General features: G+C 38.3%; 1 protein-coding gene across 3 annotated transcripts in view; it reads right to left on the reverse strand.

The window, feature by feature from the left end:
- ARHGAP18 (Rho GTPase activating protein 18) overlaps positions 1 to 20,944 on the reverse strand; it is a 202,681-nt gene that overhangs the window by 46,287 nt on the left and 135,450 nt on the right. For all 3 annotated transcript variants that reach the window (XM_027551504.1, XM_027551506.1, XM_027551503.1), the window contains exons 2-5: positions 18,319 to 18,515; positions 14,296 to 14,534; positions 10,070 to 10,133; positions 4,564 to 4,742 (exon numbers count right to left, since the gene is read on the reverse strand). In XM_027551504.1, coding sequence (XP_027407305.1) covers positions 4,564 to 4,742; positions 10,070 to 10,133; positions 14,296 to 14,534; positions 18,319 to 18,515 — 679 coding nt within the window. The remainder of the gene's footprint in view (positions 1 to 4,563; positions 4,743 to 10,069; positions 10,134 to 14,295; positions 14,535 to 18,318; positions 18,516 to 20,944) is intronic.

The raw sequence follows: 20,944 nt of genomic DNA on the forward strand, positions 1-20,944 counted from the left end.
GATAAAACCCTAAGGATACAGCCAACTGAGGAAAAGAAAACAAGTTTAAACTATTTTTTGGTTATCATATTGTTGATAGCAGTGTTACTATTTCTATTCTGAGAATTCTGTGCAGTAATAAAGGATAAACACACAAGTAATTATGTGATATTCTAATTATATTATCTGCTGTATCCTCAGAACCACTATTCTCAGCATGGAAGAAAGAAGACACAGATGTACTTCTGTCTTTTGTAAAGGCTTTAACAATAATCAACTCAGAGAAGGGAACGTTCCTAGTATCCTGAATACAGTAACAAAAGTATATTTCTACTAAGTAGAATCAGTGTTTCTTGAGGAAATAGATAATTCTAGGTTTGGATCTATGAAGTGACGGGACTAGATGCCATGATCTTAGGTTTTTGAATGTTGAGTTTCAAGCAAGCTTTTTCTCTCTCCTCTTTTCACCCCCGCCCCCTCCCCGCATCAAGAGGCTCATTAGTTCCTCTTCACTTTCTGCCATTAGAGTGGTATCATCTGCATATCTGAGGTTGTTGATCTTCCTCCCAGCAATCTTGATGCTACCTTTTGATTCATCCAGCCTGGCATTTCACATGTTGAACTCTGCATAGATGCTAAATAAGCAGGATGATAATATACAGCCTTGTCATCCTCTTTTCCCAATTTGGAACCAGTCAGTTGTTCCATGTTCAATTCTAATTGTTGCCTCTTGACCCGCATACAGGTTTTTCAGGAGACAGGTAAGGTGTTCTGGTATTCCCATCTCTTAGTCAATGAAACAGAAGTAGACGCTTTTCTAGAATATTCTTGTTTTTTCTATGATTCAACAAATGTTGGCAATTTGATCTCTGATTCCTCTACCTGTTCCTAGCTTGTATATCTAGGAGTTCTCAGTTCACATGCTGCTAAAGCCAAGCTAGAAGGAATTTGAGCATTACTTTTCTAGCATGCGAAATGAGTACAATTGTATGATAGTTAGAACATTCTTTGGCATTGCCCTTCTTTGGGATTGGAATGAAAACTGCCTTTTTCCAGTACTGTTATGACACATTTGTTAACATATTGAGTATAGCACTTTAACAGCATCATCTTTTAAAATTTTAAATAGCTCAGCTGGAATTCTGTCACCTCCACTAATTCTGTCCATAATAATGCTTCCTAAGGCTTACCTGACTTCAACTCCAGGATGTCTGGCTCTAGGTAAGTGATGGCATCATCATGGTTATCAAGGTCATTAAGACATTTCTTATATAGTTCCTCTTCTGCTAGCCCCTTATCATTGCTGTTTTTTATCATGCCCATCCTTGCATGAAATGTTCCCTTTATATCTCCAATTTTCTTGAAGAGATCTCTAGTCTTGTCCATTCTACTGTTTTCTTCTATTTCTTTGCATTGTTCATTAAAGAAGGCCTTTTTATTTCTCCTTGCTATTCTCTGGAACTCTGCATTCAGTTGGGTAGATCTTTCCCTTTATCCTGTGCCTTTCGCTTGTCTTCTTTCCTCAGCTATTTGTTAAGCCCCCTCAGACAACCACATTAAAAACAAAACAAAACTAAGATCATGGCATCCAGCCCCACCACTTCATGGCAAAATAGATGCGGAAAAAGTGGAAGCAATAACAGATTTTCTTTCCTTGGCTCCAAAATCACTGTGGACAGTGACTGCAGCCATGAAATTAAAAGGCACTTGCTCCTTAGAAGGAAAGCTAGGAAAAGCCCTACATAGCACATTAAAAAGCAGAGACAACACTTTGCCAACAAAGATCCATATAGTCAAAGCTATGGGTTTTGTCATGTACGGATGTGAGAGTTGGACTATAAAGAAGGCTGAGCACCGAAGAGTCGGTGCTTTCAAACTGCGGTGCAAGAGAAGATTCCTGAGTCCCTTGGACTGCAAGGAGTTCAAACCAGTCAGTCCTAAAAGAAATCAACCCTGAATATTCATTGGAAGGACTGATAAACTTCAATACTTTAACCACCTCATGTGAAGAGCTGACTCACTGGAAAAGACCCTGACATGCCAGTAAAGATTGAAGATGAAAGAAGGGGAAGCACAGGAGGAGATGGTTAGATGGTATCACCGACTCAGTGCACATGAATTTGAGCTAACAGAGGAGGACAGAGGAGCCTGGTGTGCTACAGTCCACGAGGTCACAAAGAGCTGGACACAATTTTGCAACTGAACAACAAGAACAACAACATGTCTGGAACAAAAAACATGCTAAAACACATGAGAAATTATCTCTAGAGTCATGTCATACATGAGTTAAGGTATTATTTTTACAAGAAAATTAAAACAACACTAGTTGGTCATTAATGAAAGGTACTAGGGAATCTAAGAAAAGAAGAAAAAAAGAAAACTGGTAAATGAAAGTAAGAAGTAACCCTTGAGAAAGTTTTTAAGAGAGATATTCAAATTAATAAATGAATTTATTAGAACATGATTTTATAACCATTAATAAATGGATATAAGTACTGATCAGCAGCTGCTGCTAATTTCACAAACAAGAAAGACAGAATTTTGTATCTCTTGCTACATGATCACAAGAAGTAATCTTGACCAAAAAAAAAAAAAGAGCATGAATCTGATAAATCTAGAGTTAACCAATCTACAAAAAAGAGAAGGACATGGGAACAGAATTAGAAACTTAATAAGCAGGCTTCTTCAACAAACAAATTCTGAGAGAAGGAGAATGGGAGGAAAGAAGTAAAAAAGGATAGGGGAAAAGAACTTAATGAAGAGACAGAGGGAGGCAGAGACAGAGACACACTGCCAGGAGGAGGAAGGAAGGGAGGGATTAAAGCCGCTTGAAAAGCACTTTCAACCAACTCAACCAACTGCAACGCATGAACCTTATCTGGATTCTGATTCAAACAAACTGTAAAAAAAAAAATCATGAAATTTGCAATACAATATGAAATTTAATATTTAGATATTTGAAATTAATAATCATTAGCATTTTAAATAGGTACAATAATAGCAATATGAATTTAAAAATAACCTTTTATCTTGTAGGGAACTGCTTGGGGGTGTGCATAGGACAGAACTAGTCATGGGTTAACGAATGTTGGGGCTTGGTGGGGGGTTCATTATACTATCCCTATTAGCTTTTATGTATGTGAAATCTTACAAAATAAGTAAGTGTATTTTTAAAAAATATAAGACATTTGGTATCAATGAAAACAGTACACAGAGGTTGGTCTCTAAATACAATATGCTTCTGAAAAAACAAGGGTTCCTTGAAGAAATAGATTCTTCCTAATCTGAGGGGAGAAAAGTACAAGGTGAGCCTAGAACATCTTGTACCAGAAAGCAAAGGAGTGAAACAAGGAGTACATGTTCAAATGGCATAGGAACCAGCTTGAAGGGCTGCCTTTTGTCAAACTTGGGTAAACTTAAACGTCAAAGAAAAACAGTAATGATTTATAAAACACTGAATGAAAAATGGAAGCTTCTGCACAGTGACATTCAAAAATAAAAAGAGAAAAGGGAGGAAAAGCAACTATCGCAGAAGATTGCCAGCTAGTCAATATAGAAGGAATAATAAAATTAGAAAAATCACCACTTCTCTAACACTAGTCTATTTTTTCAGGTAAGGATCACAAATGCACGGTAAAGCCGCTGGATGATAGGTTTTACTGGCAGATAGGCTATGCGTTCGGTTTCAAGGATCACAAATTAGCATCAGTTACCAATAGGAAAAGGTATTTTTATAATGAGGACAGAAATAAGAGGGCTATCTGACATCACACACCTCTTCTGATGATGCGATGGGAGGCATAAACAATCTAGGCATCTAGGTTTGCCAAAACTATTCAACTTGAATTCAGTCATCAAAAACAGACAAAATCAGAAATTTGATTTGGAGTCTTTAAAATATACAGAAAAATCAGAGGCTCTAATCTAAATTTAAGAAACCAAAAAGATATGACATAAAACCCAACACATAACCCTTGTTTGAATCCCAGGTAGAGCGAGGGAGAGACCATTAGGACAATATTATGACAACTGGGAAATTTCTAATATGGTCATATATTAAAATATAATTGTTTTAATGTTCAAGTTCTTAAGCATTATACCTGTTTTGTTTAATATGGCCTTGTTAGGCTTTAAAAAAAAAAAGTGAGTGTATACGGCACAACCTATACATAGACAGATACAGAAAGAAAGTAATGAAAAGTGAAAGTGTTAGTTGCTCAGTCATGTCTGACTCTTTGCAACCCCATGGACTGGAGCCTGCCAGGCTCCTCTGTCCATGGAATTCTCCAGGCAAGAATACTGGAGTGGGTTGTCATCCCCTTCTCCAGGGGATCTTCCTGACCCAGGGATCGAACCCAGGTCTCCCGCAATGCAGGCAGATTCTTTACCGTTTGAGCTACCTGGGAAGCCCAAGAAAGAGTAAAAGCTGTATAATGTTACAACTGGTGAATGGGTTCTACAGGGAGGCTCTAGGGATGTATTCTATACTATTCTTTCAACTTTTCTAGGGACTTAAATTTTTCAAAATAAACAGCTGATGAAAAATGTAATCTGATAGTGGCATCTGAATAGTGTACTACGTACCAGTAACGTGGCATCATCACCTCTGCTCCTCTGGATCTTCTCTCTGGAGCTCTCTTTCTGACTGACAGCTTGCTCTGCAAATGATACCTCCAGGTTGATGTCTGTTTCAGAGGCAGGTGCCTCCTCAGGCACCAGTGGGGTCAGCTCCTTTCCACCAACACCTAGGTGAGATGCCTGGTCTGGGAACAAAATAGAAGACTTAATTCCTGGGCTTTGGTTACTTCTTTTAAAAAAAAAAAAAAAACTTCTAACACATCAACTATATAAACCTTTAGGAAAAGTACTACTTACTGTAAGCAATAAAATAATTAACCCTTCTTTTCATAGTAAAACATATACTCAAGGAATCCTAACAATGGCACATGGGGGACAGAGGAGGCAAGGTGGTAACCAGAAAGCCAGAGCTGAATTGTGGAATCTTTCTCTGAGGTCACAGTTCTTAGATTGAATCCAATTCTAAAACATTCCTGGATGATCTCAAGCTCTGAATGAAAAACTCATAACAACTTACTAAAACTTAATTGTTGTTTTATATTATACTGGGAGATTAAAATTTAGTACACTTAATGATTGTTTTACTTTATACTCAGAAATGAGAAGAGAAGGAGGTTGGTTTTACTCTCTTACAACCCTGGTGGCTCAGACGCTAAAGAATCTACCTGACAATGCAGGAGACCTAGATTCAAGTCCTGGGTTGGGAAGATGCCCTGGAGAAGGAGATGGCAACCCACTCCAGTATTCTTGCCTGGAGAATCCCATGGACAGAGGAGCCTGGCAGGGTAGAGTCCACAGGGTCACACAGAGTTGGAGATGACTGAACAAAGGTTTTTAAAACTATGATATACCATTTAATTTCCTCACAGCGGAACAGATTCCTGAATAAGATTTCTTTCATGCCCTGCATGTCCTTTCTGGAATGCTATCTACCAATCAAAGCAAAAATTCCAGCACCAAGAATGTTCACCGTGGGAGTCAGTTCTGGAGGTACCTGGTTCAGGAATCAGATTATTACAGGGATTATAACAGTTCTTACAACTATAAATCTAGTCAAATGAGTTCCAGGTATTTACATCAACAGTTTATAATAAATTTAACATTTTTTTCTTGCTTTATTTGCTGTTAATCCTCTGGGGGAGGGGGGGATTAACATTTGAAAATTTCCTTGCTGAAAAACATCAGGTTTAAGCTTGGAAGAAAATACTTTTAAATTTGGCTATTTGATAAATTTTTGGTTTTAACACAACTCACACTAGAAAAACATCTGGCATCAACGACAGGATTATTGTCATTTTCTCACTGTGACCTTTAATTCATGGTGAGTGGCTCTAGATTACATCAGTAAGCTTATGCGCTACAATCAAATGCATATATACTAACACAACAAGGTGATGGAAGGTAATTTTTTAATTTAATAAATATGTTATATATACACATTTACTATTAAAAGTCTGATGCCTTCAGAAAACATATCTGTATTACCTTCTATATATTTTCTATATTTGTAGTCATTTAAATAAAAAACAAACACAAAAATTATTTTACTCAAAAGAAAATAAGAATAAATCTAAATCTAGCCTTTTTCACTCCCACTCAATAAGCAGGGCAGGCTTCATGGGTGTAGGACTTTCGAAGTGCTTGGTACGGGCCCCACACTGGGCTTAATGCTCTGCTGTTGCCTTCTTGAAATCTGAATGAGAAGCTCTACATTTTCAGTTTGCACTGAGCCTCGCAAATTATATAGCTGGCCCTGGTCACATCTCACAGTTAAGAAAGAAAGAAAGAACTGACCTATGTCAAATCTAAAAATAAGAGTAAATTTGGAGCTCTGATTGTATTTATCTGTTCCTAACTATGCTACATTATGCTTTTTCAACAGCCTCTGACAATTTTGTTTAAAACTAAGGATAACTAGACCTCTGATTAATTTTTAAAGTATTAAATTAAATATCAAAGCACAATTTGAGTTTTATTTTCCCACTGGTTTACACTACTTTATGTTTTACTGTGAATATGTATGTTGGTTTCCTAGGAAACCATTCTGAGAGGAAAAAACTGATTAGCCATTTTCTTAAATTAGAAGCTACCTTTCCCAAACCTGAGTGTTTACGAACAAGCATTTTAAATGGACTCCCTGTTCTTAACAGCCCCACATCAGAGCTACAATAAACACAACCTCCCCCACCACACACAAATAAATGTTCTGTGCTGAACTCAAAACTGAGGAGAAAAATTATAATTAAGTTAGAATACATTTAAAACATATGAATTTCCTCCAAATATTAGGAAAAACAAAAAGCACAATATAGAGAAGGATTAAGGATTAAATGATAACTCCAGTTAAGGCAGATAGCAAGAAAAAGAGTTTCAGGATGATCTAAGAAATGGATGGTTAATTCGCTAATAAAAGTATTTATGAATTAATCATTTACTCTCCCTGGTGGCTCAGAGGGTAAAGCATCTATCTGCAGTGTGGGAGACCTGGGTTTGATCCCTGGGTCGGGAAGATCCCCTGGAGAAGGAAATGGCAACCCACTCCAGTATTCTTGCCTGCAGAATCCCATGGACGGAGGAGCCTGGTAGGCTACAGTCCACGGGGTTGCAAAGAGTCGGACACGACTGAGTGACTTCACTTTCACTTTCTCAAGGAGAAACATTAATAGAGAAAGCTGAGATAAACCTTTTGGCTCTTTAAGCCCTGAAGTGTAAATAATACAGTTTTAATCTATTTTTTCCTTTGGTTTTTAAAGTGGACAATAGCACCAAGTTACAAATATTTTCAAAAACTCAAAGTTTTTCAACTGTCCAAAATAATCCACGTCTTTATTTAAAAAAATAATCTTGCTTCCTCCATGGAACGCAAAAAAAGAAAATATATATTACATGAAAGTTTTAACTTTCATGGGCATTATTAACACTTCTAAATGTATGTATTGAACATTGGTCTTTCAAATACATACTGTACAATTTGGTGAGAAGATTGATACTTAGCAGTAGATTAATGAATTTGAAATGCAACAACCCTGGCAACATTAAAATGTTATAATTTTCATTTAGAATAAGTAACTTTATAGAACATGCATAAAAGCCCAAGTGTAGAGAAAACATTTAAAATAGACTATGTAGCTCAGGCTTTCATATTTCAAGTGGAAAGAGCTCCACTTTTGAACTCCAGACAATATTTTCCGAGCATTTCATTCAGAACCTTTCAACGTTTGCATAACACTGGGGAATTCACTGGCTAGCAAAAGAGCACGGTATTGCCCAGAACAGGTGCAGTAGTAAATCCTCAGTGACTTGGATGGCGTCATACACATTATCTTATTATTCTCACTGGAGGCTCTCTGCCCACTTCATAGTATTCCAGCAAAAGCAGATGTAAATCAGGCAGCAAGCTTGTCACATTCCACTTGGCTGCCGCAAGCTAGGCTGGAAAAAGCTGCTACAATGAGCCTGCCTTCCAGAACTTCTGTTTACATAGGCTATATCAGCATCTCCAGCAAAGGAGGAAAACACCAAGAAAGGACAATGTTTTCCTCAGTATTCATTTAGCAATTGCCAGTTGCTCTTCTCCAAAGCCCAAAACATATTGACACTGGCACAAAAGGTTCATCTGTCTCTCTTGACAACCCAGTTCTCTACCCAGCCAGCAAGGGCTATTCCAATGCCTGCCATTCCAGTGTCAGCAGGCACACAGGCCTGGGGAAACACCCAATCATTTTAATCTGATATACTTATGTAACTGAAGAAATTTCCACAGAATAGTAAAAAGCAGGTGCTTTTATGAATACAAATATAAATATATAGACTCATGTGTCTATACACACACATGCACACACATATATACATATGAACATACATACACACACACACACACACATATTATGTGTATGTATCTATTTGAAGGCAGGGGTACAGGAGAGAAGTTTTGAGATAAAAGCATGGAAGGAAAGATAAAGATATTAGATGCTCCAAGACTCCAAAATGTCCCAAAGTGACAAATTTTCTTTTCTTGGCCTCCAAAGTCACTGCAAATGGTGACTTTGTAGCCATGAAAAATTAAAAGATGCTTGCTCTTTGGAAGGAGAGCTATGACAAACCTAGACAGTGTATTAAAAAGCAGAGACATCACTTTGCCAACAAAGGTCCATCTAGTCAAAGCTATGGTTTTTCCGGTAGTCATGAGCACATGTGAGAGTTGGATCATAGAGAAGGCTGCGTGCCGAAGAACTGATGCTTTCAAACTATGGTGCTGGAGAAGACTCTTGAGAGTCCCTTGGACTGCAAGGAGATCAAACCAGTCAATCCTAAAGAAAATCAACCCTGAATATTCTTTGGAAGGGCTGATGCTGAAGCTCCAATACTCTGGCCACCTGATGTAAAGAGCCAATTTATGGGAAAAGACCCTGATGCTGGCAAAGATTGAAGGCAGGAGGAGAAGGAGGCAACAGAGGACAAGATGATTAGATAGCATCACTGACTCAATGGGTAAAAATCTGAGCTAACTCTGGGAGATAATGAAGGACAGAGGAGCGTGGGGTGCTGCAGTCCATGGGGCCACAAAGAGTTGGACATGACTTAGCAAATGAACAACAACAGTAATTTTGGACAAAACTCTGATTTTTATAGAAAGGTTGGGAACACTTCCCAGGCCTCCGCAGTCTACCTGACACTCTTCCTTCACTACTTCCAATCCAAACATGACACTGATAATGCCATGAACACCCCAGGTGCTGGGTATTAAGAACATAAACAAAAGCAAAGTCCCAACTGGGACGCAGGCAGCCACTGACCATCTTTGTTATATTATCTAAGTAGCAACACATTAAGGATTAACCTATGACCTTAATTTAGAACATTTTTCCTTTTTGTAAATCCATGAAATAGCCTTAAATTCTTTCTTGGTAAGTACTAATAAATCCTTACTATTTGTTTTCATCCATGCTTTGAATTTCTAATTCATTTCTGAAATAACAGATACAGAAAAAGGAATGAAATGGAGAATTAGAATCAACTTCCGCCCCCTACCCCAGATCTTAATTCAAAATGTCTTTTTAAGCTTTCTTAAAAGCAATCCATTTATGAGCTAAGAACTTAAGATTTGAAAACCAAGTTCCAAATTCACTGGCTCCCCTTACTAGCTGTATGGCCTTGGGGAAGTGACTTTATATCTCAAAACCTTACTTCTCTGATCTGTCGAATGGGTTAAGAATAATATTTACTACAGAGCATTCATGAGTATATTAAATTAGGTAAATGTCTCTGCATAGCACCTGGCACATGGTAAGCATTCAAGAAAACTATGTATAGAGATGTTAGAATAGATATAGACAAGTATTTTTAAAAACTCAAAAGCCAACTATATGCTCAGACTTATGTAATTATCTACTTGGATATGAGAGTATTTTAATTGAATTTGCTTACTAGAATTGAAGATGAATGTTTTAAATGGTCTTATCTATTTGTTATACTAATAATGAGAAAATACAAGAGAACAGGTCCAACTTACCATCTTTTCCTCGGTATTTGTTTTCATCTGTTCCGACTGATTGTGATTCTGTGCCATCTGGAGCCTAAAGATAGAAAATGGGCCATTTAGTCATTTCCCACTCACAACCAGAGAAATGGTATTGTAAATAACTCTATTACTAACCTGTAGAGCACAAGAAATGTATTCAGACTTACACCGCGGAAATAAAAGGACTACGGTTATAATTAACAAGCAACCAGCCAACAAATACATGATCACCCACAACATACAAGACATACTACTAAGCTCTGTGGAAATACAGGCCATATCAAGTATCCCTACCATCAGGAACACCATTAAGATAACATCTCAATAAGTTAATATCCATTAACAAATGAGTAGATAAATAAAATGTGAGCCATCCACACAATGGAATGTTATTTGACAATGAAAAGAAACAAAAGTAAAGAAAGTACAGATACATGGGACAACATGGATGAACCTTGTAAACATGATATGAAGTGAAAGTCACAAGGACCACATACTGTGTGATTCCACGTCTACGAAATCTTCAGAACAGGCAAGTCACAGAGACAAAGATTAGTGGCTGCCTAGGGGTAAGGAGGGGAAAACAAGGAATGACTGCTCTGGGTATGGGGTTTCTTTTGGAGATGATGAACACGTGCTAAGATGACTGTGGTGATGGTTGCATATACATGACTACACTAAAAACCTCTGTATTTTAAACTTTAAATGGGTTAACTAGATAGTATGTGAATTCTCTCTCAATGACATGTTTATAAAATAAAATTATATATAGGTAGAAAACCGAATACTTCTTTTTTTAAAAGCTAGTAATAAATGTGAGAGAAATTAAAACTAATTTGCCAAGCAGGTAATAAGAGCTTAGGTAGTCAAAGGAACTCCTCTTTCAAGGGGTTGGGACAGTGACACCCAAAGAAATGAAGCCCTCCAAGGGTTTATGGACACAGTAAAATGCAGCTGGCTCCTCTCACCAGTAAGTGTGTCCAGGCAGTACCCCCTCCTTTCCAAGTAAGGCTCCAGGAGGAATCCGGAAGGGGAGCCTCGGTCAATCATACAGAAAGGTCTACCTGAATGAATTGTTTTTAAAATACTCATTCTAGTGGACTTTCATTTCAATACAAAAGAATGGAGCCTCTGTCCTCCCCTCCCCACACGTCAGGGCTCAAGTGTTAGCAGAGAAGGACTCCCCTCTCCACCTGCAATCTAAGAACAGCGGGGAGAGCAGCAGGGCAGGCACTGGAGGTGCTCTCCTTCGATTATGCAGGGTAGCACACAGTGAGCACCAGTCACAAAGGGGTACTAAGTCCCCCCAGGCAGAGCAATACCACCTTCCTCCCTCCACCCCCAGCCTGCAGAAGGCTGTGCCTCCATGGCACAGCGAGCATAGTAACTCTAATCTTACATATGAACACATATTTGGAGCATGTGGTTGAAACTGTTTTCCTAAGCAATTGAAGATGACAGTGCAGATGGTATTCATTGCTGTATTTTATTTCCTAGTGTCAGCAAGGGCTTCGTGAGGAAGCATTTAACATGGAAGAGCTGAATATGGACAGTCATCGCTCAGTATCTGTGGGAGACTGGTTAAAGGACACCCCCACCCCATGAATACCAACACTGGAGATGCTCCGGTCCCTTATAAAGAATGGCAGAGCACAGTCAGCCCTCCCTATCCACAGGTGCAGAAGCCAGGGATATGGAGGGCATACTGCATTTACTAGAGAATAGAAGAAATGCATGTAAAGATGGCTGGCCCCTGTTTACTTGAGGGTTGGAAGACATATTTCTAACGGGTGGTCATATTTCAATTAAAGGCAGAAAGCGTAAGTTAACACTATTTTAATTTACTTGTGCTGTTTCTCGCTTATTGACTCCATCAGCCGATACAATCCACCAATTACCTTGAATTCAAACCATGTGATTCAGACAGTAGCAAGGATTCGCTGAAAAATGTTGCTTCTAGCACTGAGAAGCAACATCCTCTTCAAGACTGGCAGGAATCCCACAGAATATGGTTTGCTGAGGCTCAGTTCTCTGTCCCCTCCCGCTTTTGGCTTCCTCTTAACTCCCTCAGGGAGGGCTCTTTAATTGGGAAGGAAATGCCAATAATACTGGATTTCCTTATTATTCATTTTCTACTGCTGTAAAAAAGCAGTCTAGTCCTTCCAAATAACGAATGGGTGGCACGCAAGTGTGTAACTGCCTCACAGCAGCAACAGATCTGTCTGGAGCAATCCTGTGACCCCAAAACTCCCATAAAATGGACTGGATTTGATCTACAATTGACCATACAAACAGAGTAGCAATCTGCAACTATGCAGGATTTCTTAGAAGAATGAAATGTTTACAAAAAGCCAAAAAACTTCTGTATGACAGAAAGATACCTTAAATATGTCTTCTTATTCCCAAATTTTTAAAAAAGATTTTTGTTACCCTTTATTATAGTGTAAATACAATCTCATGTATTTACTGGGATTACTTAATATCAGAATTATAGATGCAAACCCAAATGTAGTAGGATGTACAGTGGTTAAAAGCACATATTTAGAGTCTGACAAATTTGGGTTTACTATCTATGGGACCATTGAGCAAGTTACTTAAAGTCTATGAGCCTCGGCAGTAGAACAGAAATGATGAAACCTCACTCATAGGACAAGCTCTAAGGATGAAATGAAATAAGGCATGGAAAGTAGTCAGCACAGTGTTCAGTGGTGGTGGCTACTGCTATAATAATTGCTATCATCGTCATTACAATCCTCATTTAAGATCTGTTCTATTTGCTCTTACTTCATCCACCCAACTGGATCTTCTAGACCAGAGCTATGCTAACTGTCATCTGAGAACAGTTCAATGTGTCAACCAACTTTGACCCTAAGAACATCATTAAGTTCAGCTGACCTTTTTTTCTCTTGGTAGCATGACTGTTTCTTGCTGGGAGCAGATATTAATTTTCATTTTGGGCAAGCTCTTTAGGTCCTCATGGGCACTCCATAAACAACCTGCCAAATGGCTATCCTGAGTAGCACTGTTCTAGGCCATTCAGGTCTCTGACTGGTACCATTCTATCTTAAATAGCCATCAGCCCGAGTCTCCACCAGACTCCAATAGCTTCCACTAATAAATTCATCATCGTGGCAAATATCTATTCCAATCCTCTGCATGCTAGGCACCAGACACAAAGGGGAAGTTATTTCATGTTCAGGGTTCCTGTTTTATAATTCAACTGCAATTAGGTTCCTTGCATTCCACTTCCATTCATCCCCACGTGAGTCTTAAAAAAAAAGCAAATTTTCCTACAAGAGTAAATGTGGAAAAAAGAACCTCCTGCCTCTGACTATAACAACTAGCAGTCACATTGTCCAGGGGGTTGGGGCACTCCCAAAGCTCCAAGGACACTGAGTGCAGGGACTGTCACAGAGAATTTTAGCTTGTTTCATTTTCTGCCCCATCAGCAGGTAACTTCTAGAAGGACAGGGATTGAATCCCTCTTGATCATGGCCAGCATGGAGCTTCAGTGCCTTACATATGAAAAGTGAAAGTCGCTCTGCTGCTGCTGCTAAGTCGCTTCAGTCGTGTCCGACTCTGTGCAACCCCATAGACGGCAGCCCACCAGGCTCCCCTGTCCCTGGGATTCTCCAGGCAAGAACACTGGAGTGGGTTGCCATTTCCTTCTCCAATGCATGAAAGTGAAAAGTGAAAGGGAAGTCGCTCAGTCGAGTCCCATTCTTCGGGACCCCATGGACTGCAGCCCACCAGGCTCCTCCGTCCATGGGATTTTCCAGGCAAGAGTACTGGAGTGGGGTGCCATTGCCTTCTCCACTCAGTCGTGTCCAACTCTGTGTGACCTCCACCAACTATATAGTCCATGGAATTCTCCGGGCCAGAATACTGGAGTGGGTAGCCTTTCCCTTCTCCAGGGGATCTTCCCAACCCAGGGATCAAACCCAGGTCTCCAGCATTGAAGGCAGATTCTTTACCAGCTGAGTCACCAGGGAAGCCCAAGAATACTGGAGTGGGTATCCTATCCTTTCTCCAGAGGACCTTCTCGACCCAGGAATTGAAGCAGGGTCTCCTGCATTGAAGGAGGATTCTTTACCAAGTAGGCTATGGTGGCCTTACATATACATGCCCATTAAGTTTTTAATGATATGAATTTAACTGGACGGGTTCAGCTAAGTCTAAGCCATTATTCCTCTACGTTACTGAAAAAGAAAACCTACCTCCTTTTCTTTTGACCCTGTCTGTTGAGCAAATATGTCTCTGACGTCAGGAACCTGGTACTGTTTGTTTTTTTTCCTCAAGGTCTGGGAGACAGTCTCTACTCGTTTCTGAACAGCTGCCGCCTGCGTCCGGGTCAGTGTTGATAAAAACACCATGCTCTCTTGGGGATCTCCAGCAGTCTCTCCAAAGAGATTAGACAAACCGGCCTCCTTAAGCCACTCTTCTTCCAATTCTCCTTCTGAGACAGTAGAGAAAAAATGGTATTTAAATCACAAAATATGAGAACTTCCACATTTTTAAAAACTGTTTTAAAAACTCTTACTAAAACTCTTGTACCATAACCCAACCACAGTGCTAAGAATCATTATCTGAAACTTGGAGCACTGCCATAAACTCCAGCCATAAAGATATCAAATTTTAGATCCATTTCATATATACTCAATTAAAATTTTTAAATGACTTCACATGTGATTAACCTCTATAACTTCCCTGCAGATTAACTAGGGGAAGATAATACTGTTCCCTTTCCAGAGATGAGCAAGCAATGAAAAGATAACTTACTTCCATCAAGTTACAGAAGGAAGTCAATGCTGGGGATGGCCATTAAAGCCCTGTTTCTTGGCTTACATTCAGCACTATCCCAGAGTCCAACCCTAATTGATGGAAAGGCTTATTTTCTCTGCTCTCTGTAGCTGACAGTGTGGCAAAGAAGTAAAAAGCATCTGGACATCAGGAACTAATCAATTTCAAATTAATTTTTTAACCCCCTAGTCAGCATACCAGAGTCCTGTTTTTCTTTCTTTACAATTTTTTTTTAAAAAGCAAACTGTTTTCAGAAAAAAACCAAGTAGATTATAGGAAACTAATTACACAACTGAATCAACTCAAAACACTGTAAGGGAGTAAATAGTAAAGCAAATATTGTGTTAGATCTGTTGACAATTCAAGACTTTCCCGATAGTCTAGGCTCCTACTGCAGAGGGTGAGGGTTCAGTTCCTGGTCAGGGAACTAAGATCCCACTTGCTGTGAGGCATGGCCAAAAAAAAATTTATTGATGATTGTAGAAAAACTGAATGACAACTAGAACAGATTTACTCCAAGCTCCACATTTATAGTGGACATCAGAAAACCAAGGACTTGGGACACAAAAGATCTGTCCATACTCCATTCCTGCACCTTGATGGCCATGTCACTTTGGTCAAATCACTTAGCCTCAAGCTGACTCTGTTTTCTCATCTGTAAACTAAAGCACAGCTGCCGTGGTTGCCTCATAACCAAATGTGAGCATGTCACATGCAAAGAACTTTGCAGAGCTCCATTATAGCCTGCAGCACAAGACGGAGCACTGACCAGTGTGCTTGTCTATAGCTTCTCTACTATCTAGACTCCATGAGGGCAGAAATAAAGTATCAATAACCTTGACTTCAAGAAACATAAGGCAGTGCAGGGCATTCTGCCTGCCAGGCAACAAAAACTGTTCACTGAAATAAAAACTCACCATGATTATTAAAGATATTAAAGTAGAATTCAGTATAAATGGTCAGAAAAAGCTGATACTGCCATAAGGGAAGTAAACAAGATTACAGTACAGAGCAGCTTGTTCCAGTAAAAAGTAGAGGTAAAATTCAAACTATTTAAAGTCAAAGAAAAGGGATGGGTGTGTAGAAACACTCCCAATTCTTGATAATCACATCATGAGCAACATTTCATGAATCCACTTTAGCCTTGAAGAGTTATGACATAGCTGACACATGGCTATGTACCAGGCTTGAGTGCTTCTTTCCACAGAATGCTTTCTCCTTACTCAGCAGGCCACCAGTATGCTGCTGCCATCTTGAAACATTGATCAGAAAGGTTGAAAGATACTATTATTCCAAATAAGCTCAACTGGATTGGTAAAGTGAGAAAGTATGAGAGTAAAATGAAAGAGAACCCAAATAAAAGGATGAGCTGGCTATCATTTTCTTTTACAAATCAATGTTAAATTAAGGAAAATCTCCAACTTTCCTCTTTCAAGTGTTCAGTTCAGATCAGCCGCTCAGTCGTGTCTGACTCTTTCTGACCCCATGAAGAGCAGCACGCCAGGCCTCCCTGTCCATCACCAACTCCCGGAGTTCACTCAAACTAACATCCATCAAGTCGGTGACGCCATCCAGCCATCTTAACCTCTGTTGCCCCCTTCTCCTCCTGCCCCCAATCCCTCCCAGAATCAGAGTCTTTTCCAATGAGTCAACTCTTCGCATGAGGTGGCCAAAGTACTGGAGTTTCAGCTTTAGCATCATTCCTTCCAATGAACACCCAGGACTGATCTCCTTTAGAATGGACTGGTTGGATCTCCTTGCAGTCCAAGGGACTCTCAAGAGTCTTCTCCAATACCACAGTTCAAAAGTATCAATTCTTTGGCGCTCAGCTTTCTTTACAGTCCAACTCTCACATCCATACATGACTACTGGAAAAACCATAGCCTTGACTAGACGGACCTTTGTTGGCAAAGTAATGTCTCTGCTTTTGAATATGCTATCTAGGTTGGTCATAACTTTCCTTCCAAGGAGTAAGTGTCTTTTAATTTCATGTCTGCAATCACCATCTGCAGTGATTCTGGAGCCCAGAAAAATAAAGTCTGACACTGTTTCCACTGTTTTCCCATCTATTTCCCATGAAGTGATGGGACCAGATGCCATGATCTTCGTTTTCTGAATATTGAGTTTTAAGCCAACTTTTTCACTCTCCACTTTCACTTTCATCAAGAGGCCTTTTAGTTCCTCTTCACTTTCTGCCATAAGGGTGGTGTCATCTCCATATCTGAAGTATTAATGGTTGCTTTTTTTTTTTTTCCAAGCAATGTTATAGCAAAGGAGAAAAACCTATGCAGATTTTAGTACTAAACAACTTGATGCTAAGTCATTTAGCATCATTAAGAAGTCTTCTGTTGAAAAACAGGTCACTGCTAGCTGTGGTACCCAAGGTACTGACCGCGGCTCTTTTTTGGAATCTGTATCAGCCTGTACACCAAAGATATACTTACAAACTTATGGTCAGCACAAGGCATGGAAAGCAAGCTAATATAATAGATACCAGAGTTATACACGAGAAACCTAGTGTCTACTTGAACTTAATGTTGATTGTTTTTTAAAAAGCATGAAATTTAAGAGGAGGGAAAAAAGTAAATTTTTCCATGCTTCTTCCAGAATATCAAGTACAATAATGGGCCAGAATATCAAGTACAATAATGGGGACTGTGGGAAACGCAGATAGAGATGACAGCAATTATGAACCAAATATGAGAAGTAAATAGGGAGGCTAAAAATGCTAATACCATCTTCCACTTTCACTGTCAAAATCTCCACCCTAAGCTTAGCTGGCACTGTTGCCAATCTAAAAGACAACAGTTTGAAAGATAAGATAACCAAGACTAGGATAGGTCTGCAATCCACCACCAAGGACTGATTTATGTGAATCTTTTTCCTTCTAGAAAAAAGTTATTTGTCTAGTAACAAGATAACTATCCTCAATCATTTGAAAAGCTGTCATACAAACAACAGAGCAGATTTGTTCTACTCTTCCAGAAAGTAGACTGACAATAGTGAGTCAAAGGTAGTGTGGAACAGATTGTAAATCAATAAAATAAAGAACATCAAAACAGCTCAAGCTGAACAATGGAAAAACACCAACATCATTAGCATCTCTACTCACTTGAGGCCAAACAACCACGGGGCTAGGATACCACAGATGGAATTTAAAGAGATGTTAGATGATTTCAAAGATCCAGCCCTAAGAGTCTATGATACAGCTTAGCCAATAAGAGTCTAGCCATATCCAAAACTCAGTGAATTTACTTATATCATTTATATTTGGCGGCTGCATCTATAATCTGCCACAATTAAGTCATTTTTAAGTTGAAAGGCAACTACCATTTTTTTTTCTGGTTTTCCTCATTTTAATTTCTTTCTTCCTATGTATTCATTTCCCATCAATACATACAAAATAAACTAAGAAAAAGTTTTATTAATTTCATCATTACCATCAGGCTCTTTGACAACCACCACCTCTTGATCATCTTGTCTGTTTTCATGAGATTTCTTGATATTTTCTAGTTCAGTCCAATAAGCTTCCATAGATAGTTCATCCAAAGAATCCTGGGAACCTGATCGATCAAATGGAGGTCTTTCTGTAACTTTGGTGACTTCCTGGTTCATAGTATACTGGCCATATCTTCTACTGTAAAGTCAAAAGAAAACATGGTTCATTTTAGTACATGAGGAAGTAGTATTATTTCTACAATATCATAATACTAAGCTGGAGAACTTGGAAACTCAAGTTCTCCTTAACAAAACCAAAGAGATGTTTGCTTTGAAACTGTTTGCCTTGAGAGGCTACTGATTATAACATGTTTGTAGAATGAAAAGTTTTATCCTCTACAGAAAACTTTGACAATGAACAAATAGCTATGTGATAAATATTTTTACATTTCCATTTCACTTAAATTATGTTAAAGCTCCTTTAAACCTGAAAATTTGTTCTTAGAAAGCAACTGATTAAAGGTTAATAAAATTGGGATTGAATTTTACACAGTATTTCATATTTATCATTGATAATTATAAATTAAACTCAGTCAACCTTTACATAGCAAATATCTGCAAACAATGAATGAGGTACCACTTGAATTTTCATTTTTTGGAACCAAAACATAAATAGAAGGATAATATATTAAGTTTACTGTTACATCCTATTTTAGAAAGCAACATTTAATCTTTACATTTATAAATGTACCTATTACTTACATATATTTTAAAACGTGGTAAAATGCATTTATTGGCAATTTTGAATACGTTGAGAATTACCTCTTAAACCATTTAGCTTATAATTTATGATAAAAGGATACATGAATAGGGTGGGTTTTTTTAATAACTTCAACTATATTTTTTATTTATAAATCATATCCTACCTACTACGAAAATTGAATTAAAAGGCCTAATAATAAAAACCCATATAGAAGAGAAATACTGAATTGTTTCAAGATTGTTTATATTGAGATAGAAGAGGAAAAGCCTTATTACTTCAAGGAGGAAATTTTTTAGCTATGTTTTTCCCCTTTATATTCAATAATTTTTTAGAATTATAATTTGAGTAGAGATAATAATTGGTGAATGAGTATTTTGTTATTCTAATTTCAAATCGCTTTTTTAATCTCCCAAGAGGACATTAGGAAGTGATACACTCTTGCTAGACTGGTTTACTTACTGCACATAGAGAAAATAAAAAGAAATGCAATAAAACAAAATTCTTTAATTGTCTTTGAACATTTTCACATTGAAACTGGCCTCTCCTATAATTATTTAAAATAGTAGGATTTAATATGGCATAAGGAAGAAGGTCACTAAACTCTGGTGGAATCTACCCCGTAGTTTAATTCCAACTGACTTCTCAGAAAAAGTCAAAGAAGTTAATTACCTATTGCTGCAAATAAACGCAATATAACTGACTTAACTGTAATATGCTAATTGGCCAGTTTTATCCCTGTAAAAATGGTTCTCTCTGTCTTGATTACACATTTTATTAATGCAACAATTCCTATCATCTCGCTCCAGTAGCAGTCCTGGGGTGGTGATGGGGGGTCAGTGTTAGATGAGGGCCAACAGGAGGACGTCTAGACGTGTTTGTGCGAATCTCTTTCCTCTAGTCTCCATTGTGCACTGTTTGCCTCCCCAGCCCTTAATTCAGAGACAGTTTCTCCCTCCCCGCCCCAGCTCCTGTTTACATCCTTATATCCCACTCTGGTCCCTTCTCTAACCCAGTGGCCATGATACCATCAGTGTCCTCCATTTAGGGTTTACACTTCTGATTCTTAAATTAAAATGCAAATGAAAATGCTCTCTTTCTCTTAGAAATGAAAAGTAAACTATACTTTTTATTTCTGTGATCACCAGCTCAACTGATCTTTGGTTCATAATCCTTAATCCTGCTTTATCAGGACTAGCTCAAACTAATTTTATAGAGTATCTGCCAAATTCACTTTTGATTTCATGTCAGATATATGGATACCCTTCCTTGCTTTTGTTTTACCTCTCATTTTAAGGTTGTCTACTATATTGCTATTTTCTACAACCTTAGCCCCACGATGAGAACTGTGGAATGTGTGAAGTATAATGACTAATGCCAAATAATATGTTTTATCTGCTCACAGGAAAGAGGTGCCGTTGAACGAAAAGTACATTAAGCCTTTTGCTCCTGAAAGAATGTGTTTATTCTGGCAAGAATTTTCCAGTAAATTTCCATTAAGATAGCATGTGCAGAAAAATGCAAGGGCATTGAGCAATAGCACTGTTACGTAAATAAACCTTCTATATCAAGGCCTGCTTTTAAAACATGCATAAAGCAAAAATCTAATCATTTAGTGCTGATGAACCAACTCAATATTTTGACTCTATTAAGATTCAAAAGCTGAAAAGGTTTGTTGTAATAACCTGAAGATACTGAGTCATGGAAAGGGAAGATTTTATTTTATTTTATTTTATTTTGGATCACTGGCAAATTTTGCAAGAAAACAATTTCTTTTTTAAATATTAGAGGATGGAGTATAGGAAGAAGGCAACCATCCAGTGTAAGTCCCCTCCTTAATTAGCTGCTGAATATTTTACATTTTTTTC

This window comes from Bos indicus x Bos taurus, chromosome 9, assembly GCF_003369695.1.
Source record: "Bos indicus x Bos taurus breed Angus x Brahman F1 hybrid chromosome 9, Bos_hybrid_MaternalHap_v2.0, whole genome shotgun sequence".
Lineage (NCBI taxonomy): Eukaryota > Metazoa > Chordata > Mammalia > Artiodactyla > Bovidae > Bos > Bos indicus x Bos taurus.